General features: G+C 41.6%; 1 protein-coding gene across 2 annotated transcripts; it reads right to left on the minus strand.

The window, feature by feature from the left end:
- Positions 1-87: 87 nt before the first annotated feature.
- ANKRD29 (ankyrin repeat domain 29) lies at positions 88-27530 on the minus strand. 2 transcript variants are annotated; one of them, XM_062501200.1, is made up of 10 exons: positions 27410-27530; positions 21642-21752; positions 19860-19958; positions 18075-18173; positions 12187-12285; positions 9224-9322; positions 3089-3187; positions 2524-2619; positions 1366-1464; positions 88-171 (listed from the first exon to the last, which is right to left on the minus strand). In XM_062501200.1, exons 1-10 carry the CDS (start codon positions 27428-27430, stop codon positions 88-90), a joined length of 906 nt encoding a protein of 301 aa, XP_062357184.1. In that variant the 5' UTR covers positions 27431-27530. The 2 variants fall into 2 exon arrangements, with proteins under 2 accessions (XP_062357184.1, XP_062357175.1); XM_062501191.1 differs by lacking the exon at positions 1366-1464 and having other exon boundaries at positions 27410-27430.

Here is a 27530-nt window from a genome sequence, read left to right on the forward strand (position 1 = left end):
CTGCAAACTGTTCCAAACTAGGATCACTGTCATGCTACTTGTGGTCAGGGCACATCTCTGTCAAACTGCATCTGCCATAGAAGTGCATTAACTTTTCCTTTGCTTTTCCTTTGCACGGAGGAGTCGGAGGATGCGTTCATTTTTTGTCAATTCTGCTGGCAATTCATTTGCCTGGAACAAAAAACACTTGAGGTTAGCAGAAATGAACGAGTGTTTCCCAGTCATGGTTGAAAGCATTACACTTTACAGAAGATCGTACTGGTCATTATGATGTGGGTTTTTTCTAGTGCTGTCTCCAACACCACTGAAGGTATCTCAGGAAAATATCTTTCAGTGTTCAAGTCTCACTTAAGTCTTCAAAACAATCCCAGAAAGGAATTTGAGTGACAGCTTATTTTGTACTGACTTATTTTGCCTAAATGCCCTTGGGTTCCCTATGCTTCTGCCAGAAAAGTAAAGGAGAGCATAGCTGCTAATTTTTTGTGGAAGAGGAGGCAGGCCCTTATGTATTAATGTCCATAAAACTCCAAGGGATGATTTAAATTGCTATGAAATGCTATTATGCTGTAAGGTTGATAATAGAGCATGAGTTTGTTATTGGGTTTTTTATTTATTGAATACAATTTTGGTAACACAAAGTATTTATTCTGAAAATCAGTATTTCTGTTCTGCAAATATACTCTGTCATGCCAAATGGCACATTGTTTACAAAAAAAAAGAAAATCAGTAGAAGTTTCAGCCACACACTTTCTTCTATTGTACACCCTGCTGCTGCATATCATTATCAGTAGCAGAAAAATCTTGTACATTTTCAAGTTATAGTATAAACTCAGAATGTCTATTAACAGACACTACTGTATAAGTGGCATTAACTGTGCTGCCATCAAGTGGAATGATTCAGAAATTAACAGCCACAGATTTTGTATTAAATGACCAAAATATTTGCAAGATATGTGCTGGATAACTTGTTTTAGAAACTTTCATAAACTTTCACCCAGTCATAAACCAGAAGTCAGTGCCAGACGATTCATTTACAGCTCAACAAACTCATATGAAACCCTAGCACCAAATTGTTCAAAAACATGTCAGAAGAAGACATACTCACAGAAATTATCAAACATGTAATGTTAAAACACTGCACAGGACAAAACCATGGTAAGTTTTCTACAGAAAAATTGCTGTTATCAGAAGAATGCAAAACTAATTTAAAAAACTAACAGATCTACGTAAGATACGGGAAAGGTATGTGTAATTTAGGACTTTTTTTTTTTTTTCATTAGCAATGCCTGGAATTCTACACAGAAACATGGGCTGGCCCCACCTCGATGGCACACACACCTGGGAGGATGGCATTCCAGGACTTACCTTGTTCCTCAGGCATGGATCCGCTCCTGCCTCCAGGAGCAGCGCCACTGTCCTCACGTTGCCACTCAGAACAGCTGCGTGGAGAGCAGAGGTCCCATTCTAGGAAATGCCAGTGAAGGTGTTTGTACCATGCATGGGAAGAAAAGCAAAAGGCAGTGAAACACAAACGTTTGCAAAGAACAGTCCTATGAGTGAGAAAGAAATAACACTGAAGAGATTAGGTCATCAAATGCATAGGGTCTGATTTAGGGTGCCAGCAGCCTAGTGGGATGTGAAGAAGGTGATTTTAAATGCTTTAATAAAAATCAGAGTCAAGTTCACTTTACCACAACAGTATTTCCTTTAATAATCACCCCTGTCAATAGATCAGAGGTGACATGAGCACAGTACTTGTTTCTGCCTGGCAAAATCTGTCATTAACAAAAGAAACAGAAGCACAAGCAGTAATGGAAGCCATCTGTGCATTTTATCTTCTCTCTCTAATGATTAATGGCCTCAGTGTCAGGCACCTAATTGGTGGGGGTTTTTATGGCTGGCCTTTTGTTTATGGTTGCAAACTGTCAGTTCAAATATGTGTGGAAGCTGTTTCATACTCAAAATTAATAACTAAGTTTATGCCACGTACATTTTTAAGTACATTAAATTTGCCAATCATTTGCATGCACAGTAGCTATCAAAGTATGTGATTTATGGACACATAAAATTAGGTCAGTCATTAAAAAGCAGCTTCCAAATAGTTGTTATTTGGAAGTCACTTAATGAATGCAGAGGAAAACAAAATCAAGGAGAGAATATGCTCACAACAGATCTTTTAGGACACTATTTTGCTGACTAAATGCAATAGAAGGCTGGGTATAATGTTAAAACTGTACAGTCAAGAGTAATCTACTTACAGTAGAAATAAAATCAAGTGACAAAAAGCAGAATTTTGTCTATGACACAATGTGCTTCTTCATTCCAATAATGAAATTCACAGTTTTGTTTAAAAAGATTTGTGAGTGGCATTAAGGTTAAAAAAGATAATTTCATTTTTTGTTGTGGCTTTTTTCTGGCTCAAACTACTATCATCTTCCACTAGAGTAGATAAATGCCAGGTCTTTCATCAGACTCTTTGTCTTCTTGTGTTCTGCCTAAAAAAATCTCAGTTTCACTACTAACCTTCAGCAGGCCAAGTGTGGGAGAGAATTTCAGCAACTCCTCTATCACATTGTTGTAGCCTTTAATGGCAGCCTTCAGTAAAGCAGTCGTACCATCCTTTTAAAAAAAGAGGAATGTCATAAATGCCTTGCCTGCATTCCCCTTGCAGGGGAAGCTGGAGGGGAAGAAAAAGCTGGAGGGAAGCACCAGCTTTCCCCATGCATCTGAGAGGAGTCTCCTCTGCTCATCACCTTTGAGGGGCCACCTCCACAGCATGTGCTACTGGTTTTAGGGTACCTGAAGGATTGTTCCTCTCGTGGGTGAAAACTTCAGGATAAAATTAACCAGTGACACCACGTACCATCTTTGTCTCTCAACTATGTGGACATTTCCATTCCCTTATTCCAGAAGGTCCCTCCAGGAAGCGGTCCCAGACAGAACAGGAAAAGAAAAACCTGTGGTGGGACTTCGCAACCTGACAAACAGGATGGACTCTGGAGACACCCAGCCTCCATCCAGGCAGACTTACAGCCCCCCAAATGAGGCATTAAGCTGGAGACAGAGAGCAGGAGGAAGCGCTACTCACGTCCCGTGTGGCATCGCGCTCAGCTCCCCGGAGCAGCATCACTCGCACCACTTCGCTGTGACCCATCTGTGAGGCAATCCACAAGGGAGCTGTCCCGTCCTGCAAACAAAATATGACTGCTGATGGCTTCTCTTCAGTGTTCTTTGCCCTCTGATATTTTACTGCCCACGCCTACAGGAATCAGTGTACTTTCAATTACTCAGTCAAATCCTACAGGGAGTCAAATGCAAAGTTGTGTCCAGACCCGTGTGGTATCAAGTGTATCAAGTTAGAATTGCTTCAGTTTGTGGACTAGAGCCCCCTTTACTGCCTTCTCTTGCATAGCTTGCCAGAAATGTGCATTGCTCTGTGAAATTAAAGCCCAGTAAGGCACCAGCCATGCCTAAAATACACAGGGAAGTCTGAAACATAAGGGCTAAAGGTATCCTGTGTACTCTGAACTCCAGGTGATTAGATGGGACACTGGATACAGCCAAACCTCAGCGTGCACATGCAGATTCTGCAGCTGTGCAGAACTGCATCTTCAAAACTCCACTAAAATCAAGGTAATCACCAAGGAATCCAGCATGAAACAATAAGCTTTGGAAAAGTCCTATGCAGTCACTATGTGAGCACAAAACATCTGAAAATGCACATTCAGAGTAAGCTAAACTTTGTGATGGATTTCCCTCCCAAAGTGAGTTTGAAGCACTATAAGTATTTCTCACTGCAAGTAGAATTTAGTTTTGTGTGTTTCCCTCTTTTTTTTTTTTCTAAATGGCCTGATTCTCCAAACTGCAGGATGACTTCAGCAGTTAGGTGGTGACAAACTGATTCTCATGAGCCTTAAAAAAAGCTTTGCCTGTATGGACTTTGACACAGAAGCGAGGCCCCAGAAAGCAGTGAGTTTGCTTCTGCCTTTAGGGCTTGCCAGTTCCCCTCACCACCCTCTGCAGCCTGAAGGTTTGGCTTGAAAGAGGAAGACAAACTAAAATGAGACTCAAAAACAGCCTTAATGAGAAGTTTCAGGAGAAATAAAACTTTTACATTAAATAAGATATTGCCACCTTGATCAAAGAAATAGTCTCGCTTCCCAGTGTCAGCTGAAGATTCCTATGACTTGCTCATGCAACCCAGAAAACCATTGTTGAATCAGTTCTCTGCTTTCCATGGACTAGTGAATTAATCCTTTGAAAGAAACAGAAAAGTTATTTCTTCCTTTGATATAATAATTCCCTTTTTCTGATTCCAAGAAGGAAAAAATGCACACCCTGAGATCTTCAGTATTCTCAAATGGAGAGGAACATGATCTTCGCCCACCCTTGTATAATTTCTCTATAAATTAACTCATTGAAGTTAGTGACTGAACTCACTCTGGTATATATGCTGTTAATACGAGTGTTCGTTGTGATTAAAAAATAACAAAAGCTGCCTTGTATACAGAGTATGTGATGTTAGTTTGATGTCAAAAACTGTTCCTCTCCAATTTATTTGTTTTATGCTTTTCCTACCAGTATGATGATTCTTCATATTTTTCTATCTCCCCCCACTAGAGGGCCCTAGAAAATAGCAATAGGTGCATTGAAAAAGCCTGTAAAAACTTGGGAAACATCTAAGAGCAGCCTACACAATTTAATCTGTGTGACAAAGCAATGCTGTGCAAATCCATGCTTGTGGATTCACACAAGCAATGAAAACACAAGCTCAGCATAGGAAAAAAAGCAGCTTTTATTTACTCACAGTGGAGTTTGTAGGAGCAACCCCTATTTTTCGGTATAAATGAAAAGGAAATGTAAATGTGGGGTAATATTAATGCTACCATTAATTGTCATTAATAGTATTGCTGTCAGACACTATCCTCAGCACCTCAGCTATGGGATAGAGAGAGAAGTACATTATGAAGAAGAGTGGCTGTACTGAAGGACTTATCCTGAAGAGAAGAAAGAGAGTGGAGACAATGATGAGCTCACATTGACTATGGTCAGGTTCTTTCTCTTAAGCAAGCAGCATCTAGCACTTAGGTATATGCAAATATCTATGATATTTATATGGAGCAGATGAGCTTTCTGTCCATTTTCATGTTGGTGAAAGATACAAAGCAGATATTACATTTCACGAAGAGGTCACATGAGAATTCATGTGTAAACAGACATTAGGGCTTGGCGATGAGTCAGGAAGAAAGTGAGAACAGGGAAATATGCAGTGCAAAAGCTACTCTCCTTTCCTTGTCCCTCTGCCCAGGGACCCAGCAGACTGCAGATCACTACATTTCTAGAATAATTTTAAATACCCCATATCTTTGTAAGGTGCTCTTTTTTCCACATTTGGTTACAAGCTAGTATATGTGGACAACACCTTACTATATCCAGCAGCCAGAAATTCCAAATATACTCTGACTGAAATTATTAATGCTCTTTCTCTTACCCATTAACTAATGATTTCGTCTTGCAGCTTTAAATCTCAGCTTTTGCTTATGGCTTGAAGTTCTAGAAAAGGCCAGATTAGGGTGAGAGGTGAAAGACCCCTCAAATTTTCAGTAGGTATTTTGAGGGGCAGACAACCCCTACTCTCAGGCTACTCAGTGTCATCTCCTCCACTTCTCTGCCCATTAGTCCACTTGCACTACTACGTAATTTGCCTGCTGAAGTGCACCCTATACAGATTTACTGGCTTACATTTATGTGTAATTGCTTATCATGTGCTAAGAAAAAAGTCATTAATTTTCAGATTGTTTTGAATATGCTCAGCCAGCCAGAATAAAGCCTGTTGTGACACAGACTTCCAAAGCAGCACTGGCAAAGAATCTTACAGCTTTGTTTTGTAAGTTGAAGAAGCATAGCAACATCTCCTGTAGCAGGCTTCAGACATTGCCCCCAGCTCTGTCTAGACAAAAAGATGACAAAAGAATTCCTGCCCAGCTCCTCAGTACTGGCAAGAGCAGAAGGCAATTACAACCCAAGAGAAAGGACACTGCCAAGGTAGAAACTTTCCAGGAAGCTTCACTATTTGATCTTGTGAGCTGAGCTGAAGGGCTTGCGCATGGACAGCCAGAACCATCTGAAATGCTGGAAATACCCCCATGGGACAGGAGGTGGGACACCACACTGAGAGGGAACTGGTATCCACTACAGCAGCATGAGGAGACATAAAAGGCAGACAAATGTGTGCAGGTCCATGGATTAAGCCACAAAATTCCCAAGGTAGAGAGGAAGACCTGGACACCACGAGGAAGGAGAAGATGAACTCACACCTGGCACTCTGCATCCCTGTATTTGAGGTAACATTGCCTGGAAAAGTGTTCTACCTCAGTGAGAGCCATGTAGCTTGTAAATGAGAGTGAGAGTTGTCTGGCATCCAAACTGCCCCTTCTAGAGCTACATTCCTCATGACCAACACTGCACCTTCTAACAAAGTACAAATCCATTTGTTAGTAAGAAAGAGACTGAAGTCCATCCAACCATTACTTGACTAATTAAACAGTAAAAATGTTCCATTTGTTAAGGAAATGTTTCGGATTACAGTGGGCCCAAATACAAATGCCACGCACTTATCCAGGCATAATCTTAGCAGGGATCGGAGGTACCCTCAAGCAAAGAAGGTCTGTCCTGCTGGAGTTGAAACAGAGGAGCCAGGAGGAACATTCACACAGAGATAAGTCTTTGCCTCAACTGAGATTTAAAAATGCCTCATGAAACACTGTGCTGTAGAAACTGGATTAGAGAGCTAAAAAAATAGTGTCAGAAAGAATTAGCTGCATTATAACTACAGATAGCAGAATGTAGTTTTAATGGCAACAGCGTTCAGCCAGATCTAAAGCTCCCCAGCCCTATTTTGACTTACTCAAAAGGCATTAATGCATACCTTGGTCTCTCCATCTACATTAAACCTTCAGATTTAATTAACAGCTTTTAACATTTCTTAAGCTTTTTCTAGGGAGACAGTGTGGAGGCAACCTAGGAGCAGCTAATTCATCAATCCAGACAGTAGCTGCCAGAGCAGCTCTGGTGTTCAGAGGTGGGGCTAGGGGAAGCAGGAAAACTGCTCCAGTTAAGGCACTTAAAATACTAATCCACTTTCCTTACACCACAGCTAGGAGTGTACACAGTCCTACACATGCAGCAGAAACATAAAGATCAGTGTCTGTTGCCAGGCTATGATTTGTCAGGCTTTTGGTGCAGATGAAAGGAACTACTGAAAATACCTGGCAGAGCTTGTCTCATGCCACTGTCCACTGTTATTAGAGTTCTCGCACTCATTTGCTCTTGCCTGCTGCTTTTTCACTTGCTGCAGTCAGTGATCACAGCCACCCGGCTGACATGCATGACTAATTACAAGGACAAGACCTTATCCCATCAATTTCAAATGTGCAGTGAAGACCCAGGACAGCTACTTTGCCTTCAAGGTTTCAGCAGACCACAGGCGAGGGTCTCAAAGCAGGGAGAGATTCCTGAGAAGCTCCACCTCTAGCCAGACATTTCTATGTGCTGGGTGTAAAGGTAGCTGTGCAACTCCACCTCTGGCTGTTTAGGCACTGATTTTAGACCCAAGAAAGAGCTGAACAATTAAGAAACCCCATTATTTGGAAAGCAAAAGAGCTTTCATACATATCTCTCTATATACCACGTATGCCTACCTATTCCATAGTTTAAAACCTAGAAAGTCCCTTGCATCCCTATCTAACTCGAGCATCCAGTTGACGCTGTATATAAAGTTCAGAGTTATATACCAATGCAGTACCGAATGTGGAAATATGAAAGCTAAAACTTAAGTCATTACATTGATATAATTTACACAGTCAGATGCTCCAGTAGAGTAATTTAGCTTTTCACCAGCCATTAACTACTAAGAGGAATTCCAGTTGCTGCTGAGACTTTCAACTCTGAGATTGGGGGGGGGGTTCTATTATTTTTCTGGCTGTTTATGAAGGGTGGTGATACTTTCTAGAAAACACAGGAACCAATGGAAGCAGAAATCATTAATACTGCATTTTAAAATCACTATTTTAATTACCAACAATTGCCCCAACTGAAGAGGGACATTGAAGGTTCACCTTGGCTTTCACAAACAGTGGAGAGGCAACAACATTGTCAAAGGTGAGCCCTGTGTTCAGAGAAAATGCAAGAAAAGGCATCACAGTGGATCCAGCCCCTAACCCCCTAGCAGGGAACTCTGAACTAGCCACAAATCTTGCTCACACTTCCCATTTAATGATCAAACAGCAGCCCTACTGCTCACAAGGAGCTAACTCCATGCTTGCAGCTGCCATTGGTTGTATGTGTTTGCAACATGAGGCCTACTAGACTATCTGGAAACAGGGAGAAAAGCTTTCCATATGTCTCAAGAACTTCCAGATATGAAGGCAATACCCATGCTTGAATTTCAGAGTGCACAGGAATCACAAAGTAAAACAAACAAACAAAAGTAAAACTAAAAATAAAAGCATTTGTCAAAGATAAACTTTGACACCAAAGCCACATCTGAAGGTCTGGAGATTTCAAAAAACAGAATTTAGTGCTGCCTCCTCCTAGAGCTCCCAGATTATCAAAAGCTTTTCAAACAATTTCCAAAAGAACTCAGGGATGTTGTAGGCTGTGTAAACCTTCAAAAATGATATGGTACAACACAAACAGATTGGTAGTTGCAAGAGGTAGTGCAAGGCACTTACATCAACATTCCATACAGCTGGAGAGTTTTATTTTGATTTAGTTTAGTGCCTGACCCAAACATGCACATGGTTCAAACCCATTTAAAGGAGCAGTCATGTTTGGTCTGCTGTAAAATCATAGGATCATTTGGGCTGGAAAAGACCTCTGAGTCCAACCATTAACCCAGCACTGACAAGTCCACCACTAAACCATGTGCCCAAGTGCCACATCTATACATCATGTAAAAACCTCGAGGGATGTTGGCTCATAGGGTATAACATGTAGATCTAGAGTGGAGCTTTCAGTTTCAGTTCATTCAGAAATGACTGAGGTATGGACTTCAAAATCATATTACAAATCTGAACTAAAACACAGAATGTTGGAACAGCCACAAATTGCTTTCCAATGAAACACCTCCCCAGGAACCTAATGCCTGGAGAAAATTCCAGCGTTAATGTTCTTAGCTACAAAATTAGAACCCAGCTCTGCCCTGAAGTGTTGTTGATCATACCTGTCGTGGCTGGTTAACCTTTGCTCCTGAAGAAAGAAGCAATCGGATGACATCCAGATATCCTCCTTGTGCCGCCAGGAAAATTGCAGAAGCTCCATCCTAAGAACAAACACATCTGTCTTACACTGTGTTGAAGTGATGCCATTTTTCCACACAAAAACAAATCAAACTGAATTAAGTTCTTTAGTCATTATGCTTTGTAACTGCAGATAGACAGCCATGCTCAAGAAATAACTACCAAAAAGCAAAGTCTAATTCATAATAAACTGTGGCAACATTTTCATTCACTATGCACAAATACTGGCTCCCATCATGTATCACATCCAGCATCAAATCCTATGTCTGGAATACTAAGAGTCTAGTTCATTGAGACATTGAGCTACATAACTAGAAATTCATTCCTGTACAGAAATATAGGTTCATTTAGCTTTTATATGCTCATGCAGGAGTGTTCTGCTACATGGATACATGGTGGAAACCTATCAGGCACTTTGCAAGATTGCAAACCCCAGCACTGAAGTCTGCCCTTGAGGCTGAAGGAGTATGGCTGTGCTGTGCTGCTGTGCCACCCCAGAAACCACCATGCTTCTGCTCTGGTACGTTTTGTAGAAGAGACTTCACCTGTAATGCAGTAATCTAGAAGTACTTCAGAGCCATATCAGAAACTAAAATTTTCCTGCAAAAAGCTTGTGAAAGAATAAATTGTGAACAAATACAGGATTTTATTTCTCTTGAACATGTCTTTCATGTGCAGATGTTCTCAGAATTTTACTTCAGAGAAACCCATTCTATAGGAAAAAAATTAAAGTCATATTTCATTAAGTCTTTTTGATGGAACATTTTCAAACAGCATTATAATCCATCTAACCAACTATAAGTAGAAATGTGTTGAGGGTGGGACAGGTGTTGACCCATCCTACATCCACAGTACTAAGCATAGGATGTGCTAGGACAAGTTTTCCCAGGAGGCAAAACCCTTTTAGTTTAAATAGAGACAGGAATTAACCACTTTACTGCATCTCAGATGTGCAAGTACACCTCTCATGCCAGCTCAGGCAGGTGTATATCATAAAATACAGAGCATTTTAATGAAAGCCTGCTGTTGACCTTGTTGGCATATCACTATTTTGAGACTAAATGCTGTTGTCTGCAGAGAGAGTGTGCTCAGCTACTCTGCTAACTGAAAAACTCAGCACAGACTTGGTGAAGCATGAGCTAAATATAGTGCCCCAGGGACTGAATTTAGGATGTTTGACACTGATTTCAAGACAAATGTCCAGGTAAACAAAAGAGGTGTCTGCTGGAACTATTAACACCTGTCCCTGGGCCCTCTGAGGGGCTGTTTTCTCTGGTTGTTGTATGAGTAAATGAAAAGACCTGGCAGTACCAGAGCCTTTGCAGGCTTCCTCTAGAGACAGAGAACATTTCAATTTAGAAAGTAAACAAGGCTGTGCAATATTAAAAAAGCCCTTTATTGTAGGCTCAATTAAGATGGAGAACCTTGCATTCACTGACACCTATTTGATTTGAATTGATGCTGTAATGAGAATGATGTTTTGAGCCTATAATGCATTTCAGCAAGAAATATTATTTAGTTAGGATATTCTTTTGTCTCTTGCTCTACTGACCCTTCACATGGGTCAATTTAAGATTAAAACATTGATCTTGATGGTTTTGGGAGGAGTATCCGAATGCATGCTTAAAATCCCTCTCATTTAGCTGCCAGTGAAACTGCCATCCAGGTACCACTTGACAAATGCAGCTTGTCCCACAGAAACACCTTAAACAACACTTTTTCCAAGAGATCATATTCTTATTTTATTACACAACTTTTTCTGACTGGCTTTGCCCAATGTCTGTGAGCAATAAAAGTGCATTTTAAAATCCAATTGTAAATATTGCTCATTTCCAGGAGAGACAACAAGGAAGTTATTTTACTGCCTTGACCTCTGGGTAAGAGTCTGCAGGTGTGGCAGAATAGCTATTTTTAAACTGAGTGGCAGCCCCTGGGATTACCCTGCAGAGGGATGAATCACTGCTCTCAGATCAGAAAGACAATTCCTATTTGCACAACAGCAAGGGGGGAACAACCCTCTTTATAAATGAGGGGTGAGGCAGCACTGAGGCGGGGATCCCCCTATGACTTCTGCTGTCACCAGCTCTCAGCTCCCCTGCAAGCCAGTAGGAACTGGGAGTGCAACAGCATCCTGCAGATCCAAAGGCAAAGGAAACAGCTGAAAAAGCTCATATATCTCAGAGAAACATCTTCCTCTTTGTCAGTCTTGAGTGACTTTCCTGGGGTAGGAAAGAGTGATGGAAAACAGAGGCAAAATCTGCTACTCCTTTCTGTTGAATGCCAAAAAGCTCAACTTATCTGTCTCTCTGTTGGAGTAAATTAAATCCAGAGCTTCATTGGTTCAATCCAACTTTCTGAAAAGTCAACTAAACAACATCAATTCAGCCATTTTAATCTTACTTTGCCCAAAACACTGAGAAACTGGAGATTCACAAATACCGAACAATGCAATTTTAGCTGATACTAAAAAAAACAAAATGCTTTGAAGTAATTTAAAGATTTTAATTTTTACTATTCTTTTGGGCAGAAAGCTAATGTACTTCAGAGGCTCTAGAGCTATTAATTCTTCTGCAAATCGTGGTAGAATATGACATGCTCTTCCTTCCATGGCTAATGGGTCTGTTCCAGATTTGGTACATATCCTCTATACTGATCATGAACCAAAAGGCAGCCAAAGAATCTTGTCTGATTTTGTGCTACTTCTCTCAGCATCATGAAAAGCAGACAGTTAACAAAATCCACATCTTAGAGGAACAGAGTACTACAAAAATGCAAAGTTTGGCAAATGCTTGTCTGTGCTGGAGCCAGGGTGTCTGCTGTTGTCCAAGCAACAGCACATTTGTTCCACCACCACCATTGTCAATATTTTGTGTGTCAAATAACTCACATAGAGTTGATCGTGAATATTGGCGCCGTGCTTCAGCAGAGTTTCCACTACTTTTGCATGCCCGTACTGACAGGCAGCCAGGAGAGCTGTGCCTCCATCCTGTGAAAGAGCAAAGAATGGATACAGCCAGGTGAGAGGTCAGGTGCTGGGCTGAACATCACCATAAAAAATAAAAGAGCCAAACTTTAAGGCTTTTCAGAATTTGCCTCACAGCAGTTCTGTAATGGGTAGCTGTGTAATGTTAATGGCTAGTGTTGTAATGTAAATCTTTCAACTTGGCTCAGTCACTACATACATTTTTCTCCTGAGTATTTTTAGGGAGAGAAAGGAACTAAGAAAATTCTGGTTTTCATTCCTCATCTTATGCCTTGCCATTAGAAGCTTGGTTCCTTTCACAACTCCAAACTCCTCCACGTCTCTTCCTTTTACAGCCAAATTCCTCATGCCTGCCAAACTCTTCCACGGATGGAAGGACAGCACACCTTCCCACTGCTCTAGAGTCTATTGATCATCTACTCTTCTTTGGCCAGAACCTTGTGCCCTGCTTTGTCCTGCCTCTCATTGGTGGATTGTTGGCCTGAAGCTGAGTGGAGAGGAAGGATTTAAAGTGTGCTAGCTGACTGTGGAAGTGTGAGTCTGACCAAAGGCATGACCACCAGTGAAAGGGCCATTACTTCTGCTTGAGAAGTGATCCTGGCAGGTAGGACCAGTCCCAGGTAGTTAAAGTTGCTGCACATCACCACTAACGGGAGACCTAGCTACATATCAATCCCTGCTTGTAGAAACATTCCCTCAGGAGCCAGCTAGGAAGGGAAACACCTCAGTGTCACTGGTGATTGACTCCAAACTGGCTGAAACAACTGAGACAGCAAACATGGGTCTTGCCATCTTAAATGTGCTGTGCCCCACTCAAAAATTACCAGTACTTTAGACACAGCTATGGAGAGGAAGTTCTTATCTCCTGCCTGGGATGGAACCATGCCATCATGCAAAGATGTGAACATCCCAAAATGTCCCCACCACTGGTCTTCTCTCTCCCCTGCCTTCTCCCAGTCTCGAGTCTCTCCTCCACAAGATAAGCTATCTAAAGTATTTCAGGTAAATGGTTTCTAGAGCTGTTATTAATGTGGACACAAGACTGTGCTTTGGCCTAGACTTGTTCTCTGAAACAACTCCAAAGTTGTCTGAAATTTTTTCACATAGACAGGTATCCACAAAAGAAGTTACAGCTTGAGTGGCCAAATGGATCTTTTATAATGAGAGGTGGCAATCAAATTTATTAATCAATGGTGCAATTTCATGGCTACAATAAGCTTGTGAAAACTCAAGCTTTGACATGACTGAACTAACCCTCAGGACCTATTTATAGCTACCCCCAAAACCTCAGATTCACTCTTTCTGCCTACAACATTGAAAAGAAAAGAAGGCTTGGGTGTAAACAAAGCCAGAGAAGTGGGGCTGTTTGTTGTGTGGCAGCCTAAGAACTGTCTATTAATTCTGGATTATTTGAGTAAGTACAGTGTGTAATCAGGTCAGTGGAGTTAAGTTTCTCTTCTGAGAAATTAGACTCTCCTGCCAAATTAAACTACCTAATTTTATGGGAACTGCTGGAACAAAACACAAAAGCAATCACAGTTGTCCTTGGATTAAAAAACACCTTATACACACTTAAAAGACAATGGAAAAGATAATAGCTTCATGAAACCTGTTTCCTCTCCACAACCAGGTGAAAGCTGCTTTGCTTAAGTGGTGACTTACCAGATCAAAGAGCTACAAACAAACAAACAAACGAATGAGAGAAATCTTTCAAGCCTTTTTCCCTGAACGATGTTGACAGAGAAAGCTTAGTGAATTAAGAAGAGAAACTATGCTATCCAAACTGAAAGTCCTCTGTGGAGAGACAGGGAATTAAAAGTTTTAGGAAGCTTTAAACTACTGAAGTTCCCTGTATGGAGGGTAAATAGACATGCTCGGTTGGTTCCATATGGGAAAAGTTTGTTTATTGCTTTATGGTTTGGCTTTTGTTTTCTAAAATTCTTCTGTTCTCCACAGACTCCTGTTATTTTTAGAAGACTGTTTGGTTATTACCATAATTTCTGTAGGGAGACAAGTGACAGATCCCAAATAAAAGGCAGGTCAGCAAAGCTAACTGCAGCTGGCACACCAGAGCTGAAGCCCAACACTTGGAATGCCAATGTGTGATCCCACTCTGGGAGATGCGACAGCTTGGGGTCTAAGAATGGCAAAACTCTCTCAAGACATGCCTAATTAATTAAAAAAGGGGCTCCTGACCAAGTGTTTGGTTCAACGCAATGAACAGTTTTAGACTTTTTTTTTTTTTGAAAGAGTAACACAATTCCAAAATATACCATTTGGATCTTTCAGACTAAAGTGACCAGATTTTCCTAGATCAATTTGATCAGAGCCCAGAGGTTCGAAGAGGAGCACTGACAGTCCCCAGTTCCATCTGTCCACTCTGGACCAAATATTTACTGTGGCAAAGAGAATTAGGTAACTATTCCTGGGCTCAAAGACCTGGTCCCTGATCAGGGAGACAACTGAGGTGTAAGACCTGCTCTGCTGTCTGATATATGAAGCTGAATACATTCAACAGAAGGGACTGGGATTCCTCTGCATGCCCTGAGCTTGGGGTACCACTGTGAAAGATCAGATAAACATCTTTCTGTAAGAAAGGGAAGCTGGGGCCATGAAACTTTTCCACTGACCATGTGATAAGGCAGCACTTAGTTAAGTCAAGGATTTGTCAAACAATGCAGAGGTCCACTGTTTATTAGTACAAGAAAACTCAGTCCCCCCTCTTGCCTCTGTGACATGTGATTACCGCTTTCCTTTTTGGCTTCAGCTGAGATAAGTGAAAAGCTGAAGCAGCGGTCTTTGGTACTGGCAAGCCTCTTGGAAACTCTGAGCAGGGCAGCAAGTGGGAGCTGGACAAGTGAGCAAGCACTGGGGCACTCCTGGGGCTATCACCCCTTCTGCAGTGGGCAGGAGGCCACTGTGCAACCTCTCAGAGACGGCACATTGCCTTGGGCTCACTTCTTGCTCATATCCTGTTTTCCTGACACAATGAAGCTTCTATTAATCCTGCACAGCAAATATTTCCAGCTCAGATAGGAGCTGGACTTTTCTCAGCTACCTCTGCAATTCCTTCCCTGAAACAATTTTTCTGCCCTCCCCAGAGCCTGTGCTCCTCACTGCCAGCACACAGCTGCAGCTGTTGTTCTGCAGGGAAAGTACATGGAACAGCAGCACTGGGTAAGACCATGCTAAGTAGTGTAGACCTCCCTGCCTATTTCCTGGCCCCTTTCCTCTGTCACCAACCCCTGAAAGTAGCTTAGGATGAAACGTTGTTTTACCATCCTCTAAGGATGTTACAGAGGAGGAGAACTGATGTTCTGCAGTCACTGCCTGCTGAAAAACAGCCTCTAACATACTGTTCAACCCGCAGAACTGAGCAGAAAATGTGCCACCAGGTTTTTAAGAACTCACGTGCTTACCACATCTATCAGAATAAAAGAAAAAATTTCAACCTATGTTAAATATTTCTATGGATGTCAGACTGGGACAATGCAGAATAATATGAATGACTAATATTATATGTAATAATTATATAATAATGAACCTTCAACAGTACTATTAATTCTCTTTAGATCATCAGCATTTATTGCTAATTACTTTATTGCACTATTTTGGAATAGTTTTACTTCACCTGCCATAGCAAATACCAGTTCTAATGTTACAAGGCTTAACAAGAATTGCATGCCTGTATTAAGTTAGCTCTCCAGAACTCTCATATACAAGTAACAAATGTAGTAATCACAATTTACAGATAAGTGCATGAAAAAGATTTTGGGCTTTGCATTTCCTTAGTTAAAGTCTCTGTTTTCTAGTATGCATTCAATTTGTGTGCTTATTCAAAATCCATGGTGTAACTTATAATAGAAATATATATATTCTTAATATGTATGCCTCCTTCTCAGGCACCTGCTGGGTGGTGCTGCTGGAAAATCATCTCACATGCACATCACATGCCAGTTTCCCATGTTACATCTATTGGGAGCTGGTGGTATCTTTCAACCAGCTTGTCTGGATGTAGCAGAAAGCTGTGGCCTGGAGAGGCAGAGCAACCAGCAGCCTAAAATATACTTATGACTGGCATATGGGCCAAGGCAGGTCTGAGTTCAGAAGCAGAGGCAGGAGGGAAAAGAGGGTCTGGATTTATAGTTTCAAGGTGAGCAACAGTGGACTCCAAACTTGCATTTGTCCAAAGATGGAAGCCATTTGGAGCAGTTGAACACAGGAATATTATTCTATAATTTAGATCTTTGCTCTCTTTATTTGTCTTTGTGTTTCACATCAATGTATTTTCCACGCTTCATAAAGGATTGTATATTGTCATGAAGAATCAGACAATTTCAAGCCTGCTGTTCACCTCCTGGATCAAATTTTAGCCTCTTCACAGACTCCTAGTTCACAAGCTGTGGAAAGATTGAGTGCAGATGCAACTGTCCCTCTGGGCAGAATAAGGTTCTGAGCCTCTGACTTGCCAGCTGAATGCAAGAGAAGATGACCCCTCTGAATCTTGCTAACCCCCACCCATGCCCTGAAATAAAAGTCAGAGATAACATTTATTTTAATGTGCAACCTTACCAAATAAATTTGTCCCATATGAGATTTTCCATCACTTTAAGATACAGCTGTTGTATTTAACACTGCAACCTCCTACACTGCCAACTTTCACAGCTGCTCTCCGCGTTGTGTTAAATAGCCACAATTTCATTCATACTTTTATTACTGATTGATGCTGTGGTCAGAGAGTTGCTCACCACAAGCACAGCTCCCTGGGATATCAGAATCCTACTCTGTGGGCATGTGTGAACTCTGGCCACAAAACATGAGGATTTTTAGCCCCTAGAGCATAAGGAGCTGGGTTTCTGAAGTTTGATCAATTCCTTTAGAATTCAGAGCCTCTATTTCCAGGGACTCCAGAAAGCAAGTATGGATTGAGAGAATAATTAAAATCATAGAACTAAAATCTTGAGAAATTGATTACTGTGGCATAAAGAAATATTGCTTGTCCAAAGACATTACTAGGAATCCCAGGGTAAGTGACTGGCTAGTGTGCTCCTCCCCAGATTATGGGAATGCTTCAAAATGCATCCAGCATGTCAAGGAGTGTGTTTTTTACAAGTATATTTAATGAAAATCTGTTGCTTTTCCCCCTGTTTGCTGAAAGCAGAGGTGCTAATACTGCCTTGAGCAAAGAAACTGAATTGATGTACTGCTGTCAGTGATGAACAGCTGATCTTGCTGCTGTTGACCCCATGAGGGGTGAGGAACCCAGGCTCTGCCACCTGTGCTTTTGGCTGTTCTAAGATTTTGGAAAAGGACCTATCTGAACAAAGAAATGAAAGCTCTGAGGTGCATTTCATCTCCTTGTCCCAGATGGAAAAGTCAGAATTTAGGAAGGCCTGAAGGCATTAAACTCTTATGCACCCTACGGTGGCATGCAGAGACATCCCAACAGTGATGAAATGCAAGTTCTATGCAACTGGAGTACATAGACACCTAAATCAGGATCCTACCTGGTATGTACAAAAAGACCCTTTGATCTTGTATTGGAGGATGGCTTATGAGGAAAGACTGATATCAACGGACCTTGATGAACTTATGCAACTAAGTCTAGGTAGGAAAAGCTAGTCCAAAGTTAATATTTCACAATATGTTGATTACTCATATTATTTGAAAAATGTTCACGTGAGGAAATTTCATCATCTTAACACCGCCCTGACATGTTTCACATGAATACAAAAAACCCAGCACTGACTGTCAGAATGTATCAGCATGCAAAAATAGACCCATCATCTTACTTTATTCTTAAATTCAGTGGAGGCTCCAAATGAAAAGAGAAACTTCACTACGTCATTGTGGCCTTGCTGTGCAGCAAAGAACAGAGAAGTTGCACCTGACTGTAAAGGAAAAATGTATTAAATTAACAACAAACACATAACACACTTGACTGAAGTATAGACATTGCAAATTAAAAGGTATTGAGTTCAATCATATGCATATCAGCTGAAAAGACATGATGAATTTGAAGACTCTAGAGGACACCAGGTATCCTAACTCAGTCTTCCCATTGCACTGAAAGTTCTGTCCAGCATCATACATTTGGGAGGGAGGAAGGCAGGAAGGAAGGAAGGAAGGCAGGAAGGAAAATGCAGGCTTTCCTGACTTTGGGCTCTCTCACCCCAAGTAGAAAGTAAAGGAAATGGGAGCTACATGTGAAATTCACGCCAGTGCCCAAAGCCTTTACAATACTATGTGGCCCCACTGAGACCATTTTAGACCCTGCTCTCCTGGGCACATTTATGGAACTCTCACTTCCCCAAGCTTCACAAACTTCAGAGCACAAGAGCACTGGTTGGAGTAACTGCATTTAGTTGTAGAACAGTGCCACTGGTCTTTAGTGCTTAAACTTCTCCTGTTTTTCTTCTTTTCTGCAACAGAGTGATTTTGGAGGCTTTCAGTGTTTTTCTTTTTGTTGTCTTGCTGAATCAGTATTTCCTGAGTGATAATCAAGAGCAGTTCCATAAAACTGTTCTTAACTTTTTCTTTTGTTGCTTCTTTCCAAGCAATGTTTACCTCAAGGGAAGGGACATATTTAAGTACATGTTTTGTTAGAACAGGACCCCACTGAAAGACACTGACAATCATGGTTAGAGAAAGCTTAGGCAAATAAGTGCAAAGACATCTACACCATCAAACATGGCATTCACTGACTCGGGAACTTGCAGATGTCAGCATGAGATTAATGCTCTGGCTCCAGGTAGCCAAGGAAAGAAAGAAACATTGGCTTGTACTGTTGGAGCAATGAGCACACTGCTATCCTGCACGACCTGCCACCATTCCATGTAACTTCATGCCCCCCTTAAATTGCTCTTCTCTTAAAACTAGTGGTTGTCCCAGAGCGATTCTGATCTTTGTGCAGCCAACACGCAGACCAAAGCAACTGCAATCCTTACAACTGTCTGCATGGAGTATGAACGAAAGGTAATTTCCCAAAAAAATCAGTTGCTGATGTCCCTTCCGTGCTGATATCATGATACAAGACATGCCTGGAATGCAAGCAGAGATGCAGGGAAGGGTATAGGTGATAAAGCTGTGTGACTACTAGAGATGAGTTGGCTCAGACTAAAAGGTAGAAACTCCAAAACTTAGAGAGTCAAAAATAATCCCTGTGCTAGCAATGGCATCCACTCTATTTTAAGGACTAGGCTGCAAATCAAAAGTAAAGGTCTTCTTATTATTTATCCCATGCAGGTATCTGTAAGTTGTTGGGCTAAAAAGTAAAACTGCAAATACACAAATGGCATAACCCTGGGGGGTTACATCCCAGATTTAACTGACCCTCACCAACCAGATGTGCTGAAAACGTTTGATGAGCTATTATAAATGTACCTCTGGCATGTGATTTTCTATTGTAAACTCCAGATATCTGATTCCCTGATGTCCTCAGAACACAGCCTGTTATACGCATTATAAATACACTATACAGCAAGTGACAAAGAAACAAATTGGCAACGAGCAGCAAAAACTCTCATTATTTGTAACAAACCAACAGTTCACTTAATCAAGCCCTGTTTGAATCCTACCTCTCTCTGCAGATTGATATCTGCTCCTTGCAACACCAATTCCCGTACACAATCTATGTGGCCATAGTAAGATGCTACCATCAGAGCTGTTGTGCCAAGCTGGGAGTAAGGAAAAACAAGTCAGTACCTTCAACAGACACCTACAGCAATGAATCAGCCAGTCTGGATGAGACAGCATCTCTGCCAAAGAGCTGGAGGGAGCTTATGATACCTTATTGTCCCAAAATAAGTGCAACAAAAGAACAAGTTTTGTTTCTAAACAGCTTTTGTTTCTCTTTTAAATCAGAGAATCCCAAAGTCCTTTGCATCATTTCCAGAAGAATAACCTCAGACACAGGAGCTGAGTGACTCAGCTGAGTCACTTAGAATTCTGAGTCATAGTCAGGAGAAGGGGCTGGCTGATTTGAGCAGTAATTCCCTATCCAAATAATAAGAGCAAACTCACTCAGTGACTCTTCACATTGTAAGAGAGAACTTTCTGTACAGAAATCTGTGTTCTACTCCCTCAGTACACTATAAGGTCACTTCCAGTGAACGAAGTAGGATTTATATGTATGCAGTGTATGGACAATATGCAGAAACCACATGCATAAGGATGAAACGCATAGTTCAAAAACATTCACACAAAACAGCTCAATTTAGAGAAGGAATGGGTGACATTACAAAAAAGATACATGTGGATTTAATTGTACAAAAATAATTTAGTCTAGAAAATGTGTATGTCTGATACAATTATTAATGCAGTGCAGTGTGCAAGTTCTTGTCCAAGGTTACCCTTCTTTTGAGAAAAAATGAACAGTAGTGACTTTACTTTTTCACACTGATCTCTGTCCTGATTCCTACAAGCCTCCATTTCAACAACCTTCCCTCCCTTGTCAGAAGGACAGTCATAGCACCAGCTCCAGAAGTACTGTGGGGCAAATACTTGCCTACAGTGCAAAAATGAAATGAAAATGAAAAGATAGGTTAAAGTCAATGGGCTTAGAAAATCTTACACTTTGAAGGTATTCAAAGTGAGAGACGTTGCTGCAAGTTCATGTTTTGGGCTGGAAGTGGCATTAATCCTTGCCAACACCAGCATGACTCCATGTCAGTCAGTCCCAATGCCAAACAAAAGAAAACTGGAACTTCTCAACCTCCTTTTCCCCTTGCTCTTTGACACAGCGTAGCATAATCAAGTATCTCACCATGTGTTGTAGGCAGAATAGAAAGACCTACTCATTATCTGTGTTATCAACCCATTTCTAATGTCAAAACTAATTTCAACCCATGTCAATTACAGTAAGGAAATTCCCATGAAATCTGTCATGTGCTCCTCTTGCTTGGCAATCTTGTGCCTTCATGCAGGTGACCAGTCCAGAATTTAGGAGGCCAGCAGTTGTTCTAATTATGAGAAGGTCTGCTAGCTGACAGAATCATTGCTACCTGGGCTCAATTGAGCAAACTCTTCACTGTGATCTATTACTACAATGACATTTCTTTGCAAAGAGAAGCCCGAGGTGCTAGGATCTGCGTTTTTAATGTCAGCACTACAAATAACTGTGTAAGACACATTTTTTAGTGCTGGCAAATTCTTAACCCCTTGCCACTGATGTAAATCATCACTTTATTTTATCTTGCGTTTCAAGCTTGATTACTGACAGGAGAAGGTTTTAAATCATCCTGAAGTACCATAAGACATTCATATGTTTTATGTTAGATCCCTACTACACCCTCTGCATGGTGGGCTATGGAAAGTGATGCAAAATGAGTGCTGTGGCTGTAGGTGCATTGTGTGCATACGCTGTCTTTGCAGTCCACATCTACTCGCCCACTGTTCAGCAGCAGCTGGAGAAGAGCCAGATTTCCTTTTCTTGCAGCCCAAAATGCAGCATTGGCAAGTGGTGTTTCTTTCTGGTGGAAAAAAAAGGAAATGAAAGAAAGAAGGGAAAAGGGAAAAGGGAAAAGAAAAAAAAAGAAAAAAAGAAAATCACTTTGGAAAATACATTGGGCAAGCATACATATGGCATGCATTCTGCATTCAAGCCAGGCAAGTTTCAGCTTAGTGTGCTGTTCCTTCAAACCCAGAGCAAGGAATGGAAGTTAATTTAATTTCTTTTTGCAATTAAAGAGACCAGTCTTCCTGTGCTTCCTCTTGTTATTCCAAGTCTTGCTTGTGTCCATGGCAGCCTATGTCCCTTAGATTGCTCTGTAATGAGAAATGATGATGCTAGGCCAGATCCACAGGGAAACATCACAGAGAACAACATGCTCAGTGATGCCTGTATTATCTGCTTCTGCGGTGGGACTGGCCACAGTTAGGCAGAAGCATCCTGCTGACATGTCCTGCTGCAGGGCATCCTCTTGGGTTTCAGATTAGCTCTCTGTCATCTCCTTCTCTTCTGCACACAAAGTTCCCATACAGGAAAAGTATTGCTCATGCATGTCCCAGACTGCTTGCTCTACCTCCTGCCTGGAACTAACACCCTGTGACTGTGGGCATGTGCACTACCTCCTGGGTAGGAATGAATGATGACTGCTCCAGCATAGGGAAAGGACAGAGAAAAGGCATGGACTTGGCTCCTTCCCTCTTTATCTAATTGATGCAGACAGCTGCCAGTATTTTGCCTTGAAAGGTAAGCACTGTCCAGGATGAAGTGAGGGGGGGAAACACTGTGATGACAATGATATGTATCTTAGAGCAGGCTCATACTGCTGATTTTTTAATAAGGGCCCAAACCACCTACAGAGGAGTAAAGCATCACTTCACTACTGATCACACCAAACCAGAGTCAAAAATAGCCAGGGGCATTGCTTTCCAGCACACCCTGCCTTCAGGATAACCCAAAGACAGTGCAGAGTGGATATAAAAGTCAATCATTCAGCTTCAGAAATGACATAGGCACTTCTTGTCTAAATGTCAACATGCACATGTAATGTGTCAGAGAATGAGGATTCAATAGTTTTATGCTTTATAATTGAAATGCCTATATACAGCACAGTTTAAATTGCTTCCTTCATTGACATGAAGCCAATAACCTTTGCATAAACCAGCAGACACAAGAATCATGAATCTGAACCTATCTCAGGTCTGTCACACTGAGCACTTTCCATGGGTTGCATTTTTAATATTAATAGGTTGGGAAAAGGGCAGCTGTTTCAGATGAGAGACGTTCCAACCATTCAATAAATTGTAAGTCACTTTCTATAAATTGATAGTGGTGTTTATTGTACCAGCACACACTGGGGCAGGAATCTGAAAACTTTAGCAAGCACAATAAACTAAATTCTTATCTCCTTTTTGCAGCTATTGCATTTCCCTGGAGAATCTGTGGATAATGTTGATTAAAATAGAAACAGAGGTTTACACCCTCCCTGCTGGCAACACCGTAGTGTCTTCCTATCTTTACCCTTAGAATCGCTAAAATTTTAAAAGCAAACAATTGACCTAAACACACAGAAGCTCATGTTGCCCTTTCTGCTCTGCTTTACAGATATATATTTATTTTTAGACCTGGCAGCTAGGAATACTGTCTTACTGGTTTTGATATTATGACATTCACTGGAAAACTGTTGCAAAAGAATTATGTTTAGACGTCACAGAATGGACAATCAAATTCCTTACCTTTTATTATCCCAAACTATACCTTAAAGTTTTAGAAAGTTTAGAGGTATGGCAGTACATCCAAAAAGGGAAAGATTTAACTAATCCACCCCAGTTTTCATTACAAGGGTGCAATAGCAGACTGAATTTTATTATGGCTCACCACCACTTTCAGTGGTCAGGTAGGCAGGAACTGGAATCCGTATTCAGGAACCCCTCACCTGCTTTCACCAATTCATGTGAGAAGAAAAAATAACTAAATGTCCAGCGTGACCTTGGATGGGAAGTAGAAGTTCAAAGTCTTTGGCCTTATGAGTCATAAACTCCTACCTCTTTTTTCTCCCCTGTAAGTCCTACAGTAGCTCTCCAGCAGAGTTGTCCTTATACTTTGGATCAGACCCAATGAATGGAAGAATTCTTCAGTGCACCAAGGACACAAAACCAAGTTTTTTTCCCATTTGTACTAACTCTTATTAAGCACTTTTACTTCCTCTTGTGCCCCTGCGTTGCTTGGGATTCCTTGTATATAAGTACAGTATGAAGCATACTCCGACTATCAACCATCCAGTGATTAGATTAAAAAATCAGATGCAAATCTGAGCTATTTTAGCTGCTAAGGTGAATGAAGGTGCAAAATCATCCAGATGATCTGGGCACCTTACAAGAACAGCCTCACAGTGTACCATGTGGCAGTTTATATCTCTGGATCTGTGTCTCTGTGCTCTTCATTTTCATCAGCAATACTGACATCACTAGTAGGCAAAATGTAAGACAGCACTTTGGGGTAAATAATCCAACTAATTTAATTATTTTTGAGCAGTAAATGGGTTTATAGCTGCAGCATGCGACTGCTGTTGTTTGGTTATGGACTCAGTCCTGCCTCATTAGATACTTCCTAGGGAGAAGTAATGTTGAATTTCAAGAGATTAATTGGACAAAATTTTCATGTAATTCTCATCATAAAGCTAGTCTGCTCCCAAAGCATCCTCAAAATAAACAACTGATTCTCAGTACTGACAATCTGGAAGCAGAATGCAATAAACATTTGAAAATTATTAGCTAATAGCTTTCATGAAAATTGCTTGTTTCATTATGTCACTTGTGCCAGCTTCAGCAACATTCAGGGTCTAAAAGTTTCACTTCATCAGGTTCTCTAAACTTTTGTTTTAAAATCTGGCTGTGCTAATAATTTTGGTTGTTTGTATGCTTTTATGAGAGCCCAAAGATGAAAAGCTGGCATTATATTAATGCTGTGTTAACATTGCTTTTTCAAAACTGGCCTAGAGGAAAATATATCTTGTAAGTCTGAAAAAAATGGTTTTCTGCAGGGATACAGAAAAAAAATGAGCTGTGCTCATGCATATGTGTCATTTCAGGAATGTTGAGGGGGAAAGTATAATTTAAGTGCTGTGACCACCAGGTCCTGCTCCCTGCCCTACCTCTGACTTGCTGTTTGCAGAGAAAGGGCAGGTGACAGTGGGGTGGCCACTGAGGAGGAAGAGTGCAGCTCTTAAACAGGGGTCTTGCAGATTAAAGAAAAGAGGCAGCAGACAAAGAGAAAGAAAAGAAAGGAGAAAGAGAATGCTAATCCACCCACTGGCTTGTTCCTTGTGCTAGCAAAATACAAGTAAATTCCCTTTTCTTTCTTAGTTTCCAAACCAGTCCTAATGGGAAGGAGGAATTAAGTAAAAAGTTTTAAGACAAAATGAATTGGAAATCAGGATCAAGCATGATAGTGCAACTTAGGACCAGAGTTCTTTATTAGATAGCAATATATCCTACATGAAGTATCCTGATAAAAAAGAAAGGTGGTTCAACACATAAATGTTGTTTAGTCAGGCAAAATGTGGTAGAAGAGAGGACATTTGTGTGAGAAAGAAAGATAAATGCTATGCTGTAGCTAAGTAGGATAGTAAGATTGAAAATGTGAACAGCCACTGGCAAACAGATAGTAAGGATCCAAGTTAAGTTCATGATCTGAGAGAAACATAAAATGCCAAACAAAATGTCACAGAAAAGGGAGAGAAAACAGAGAGAAGGAGGTATGGTCGACAATTCTTCAGAGGGAGGGGAAAGCAGTGAGCTTCTTTGAACAGGAGTATTTGAGGGAATACAGTGTGAGAAATAGGGCACAGGAAAGGACAGTACAGAAAGTAAGACCTGAAGAACAAGTTAAATGAAAAAAGAGGCCAAAGAAGGACAAGAAAGCAAGAAGAAGCTAGCATCACCAGGAACATGGGTCTGTTAGGGTGGATTCTTGTGAATAATAAAGGTGGGAAAAAATTCACAGAGACAGAATAAAGGGATTAAGAACTAAGAAATAAAAGAAACAAGGTATGAGACCAATGCAGGACCAAAAAGGGGATGACCACAGAAACTGCAGTCCAGAAAGCCAAGTGTATCCTGGGCTACATCAAAAGAAAAAAGACCAGTGGGTTGGGGAAAATGACTCTCTCCCTCAATTCTGCTCTGGTAAGACCATATGTAGGGTACTATGTTCAGTTCTGGGGCCCCCAGCATAAGGATGGACCAAATCCAGAAGAGAGCCATGAAGATGATCAGAGGGCTAGAACACTTCTCCTATGAAGACAGGCTGAGGGAATAGAGGTTGTTCAGCCTGGAGAAGAGAAGGCTCTGAGGAAACCTTAGAGCATTTTTCAGTACCTAAACGGGACCTGCAAGAGAGATGGAAGGGCACTTTTTACAAGGGCATGTAGTGATAGGACAAGGAGAAATGGCTTTAAACTGAAAGGGGGTAGGTTTAGAGTGGATATTAGGAAGACATTCTTTACTATGAGGGTGGTGAGGCAGTGGAACAGGTTGCCAGGAGAAGCTGTGGATCCCTAGAAGCATCCATGGTCAGGCTGGATAGGGCTTTGAGCAACCTGGTCTAGTAGAAGGTCTTCCTGCTTATGGCAGGGGGCTGGAACATCATGATCTTTAAACGCCCCTTCCAACTCAAGGCATTCTATGATTTCACCACCAAGTCTAAGACTGAGCTGCCCTTGGAGCAAAGGTTCTCTGCTGCCTGTCACAGGAAGGCTTTAACTGCAGGTGGGAATCACCTGCTGCATCAGCACTGAAATAACACTGATGTGTCAGTGGTGCCACTGGAGCACCAGCATTCCAGGAGGGAGATACCCTGACAGGAGTGAAACAAATACAGGGAATAATCCATCAAACCAAAAATGCAACACAAGCAATACGGCAAAGGACTGGCACTGAGCTGCTGATCAATAAGAGAAGGGCAAGCACAGCATTTAGAAAGTGCATAACAGAGATGTACATCCATCATACATATTATCTGTTAACATCATTAGTAAATTGCTGCTTGCTTCTCTCTTTGCCAAATAATCTTATTAAACCTGTCTTTAGATTAAAAAACTTCTTTTAAGGCAATCTTGTGAAATGACTGCTCTTGCGTGGGTTTGGACGGAATAAGTAAAAAAAAGTGATGGGAATCACAGCTGGCAAAGGGAACGAATCAGTCTGGCTTCAGTGGCCACCACAGCCCAAAAGGAAGAGCACGGATAAAGACTGCCTCCTAACTATTATACAACCAGCACCAGCAGAGATGGTCGTAAAGTGAGGAGGAGGCTCCTGACTGCACCAAGACCCACAGCACGGAGCCCGGCCACCCCAGAGCCACTGTAAAGCTCCACGGAGGCTCGCAGTTTATGTAACACAAGGCACGCACCCTTTGGGGGCTGTCAGCTGTGAAAAGCTCCCGCTCCATCCACCAGCTGCCACCGCAGCACTCCCGGGGCACCCCAAAGCCCGGGAAGGACGTTACTGCTTTCTTTCCTTCCGCCCAACACTACCCTCGTTTTTTCCTAAAAAAAAAAATAAAAATAAAGCTAACCAATCTCCAAACCCACGGGTACGACAGAGCACTCCGCGGGCATGAGCGAGCGCAAAGCGGGAACCCAAACGCGCATCCCCCCGCCCCTCGAGGCGCCCGGCTCACCTTGAACGACATCCTGCACATCGCAGCGCTCCGCTCCGCCCCGCCCCGCCCCGCTCCGCCCCGCCCCGCACCGCGCAGCTCGGTCCGCACCGCCCCGCACCGCCCCGCACCGCGCAGCTCG

Source organism: Cinclus cinclus, chromosome 1 (assembly GCF_963662255.1).
Source record: "Cinclus cinclus chromosome 1, bCinCin1.1, whole genome shotgun sequence".
Taxonomy (NCBI): domain Eukaryota; kingdom Metazoa; phylum Chordata; class Aves; order Passeriformes; family Cinclidae; genus Cinclus; species Cinclus cinclus.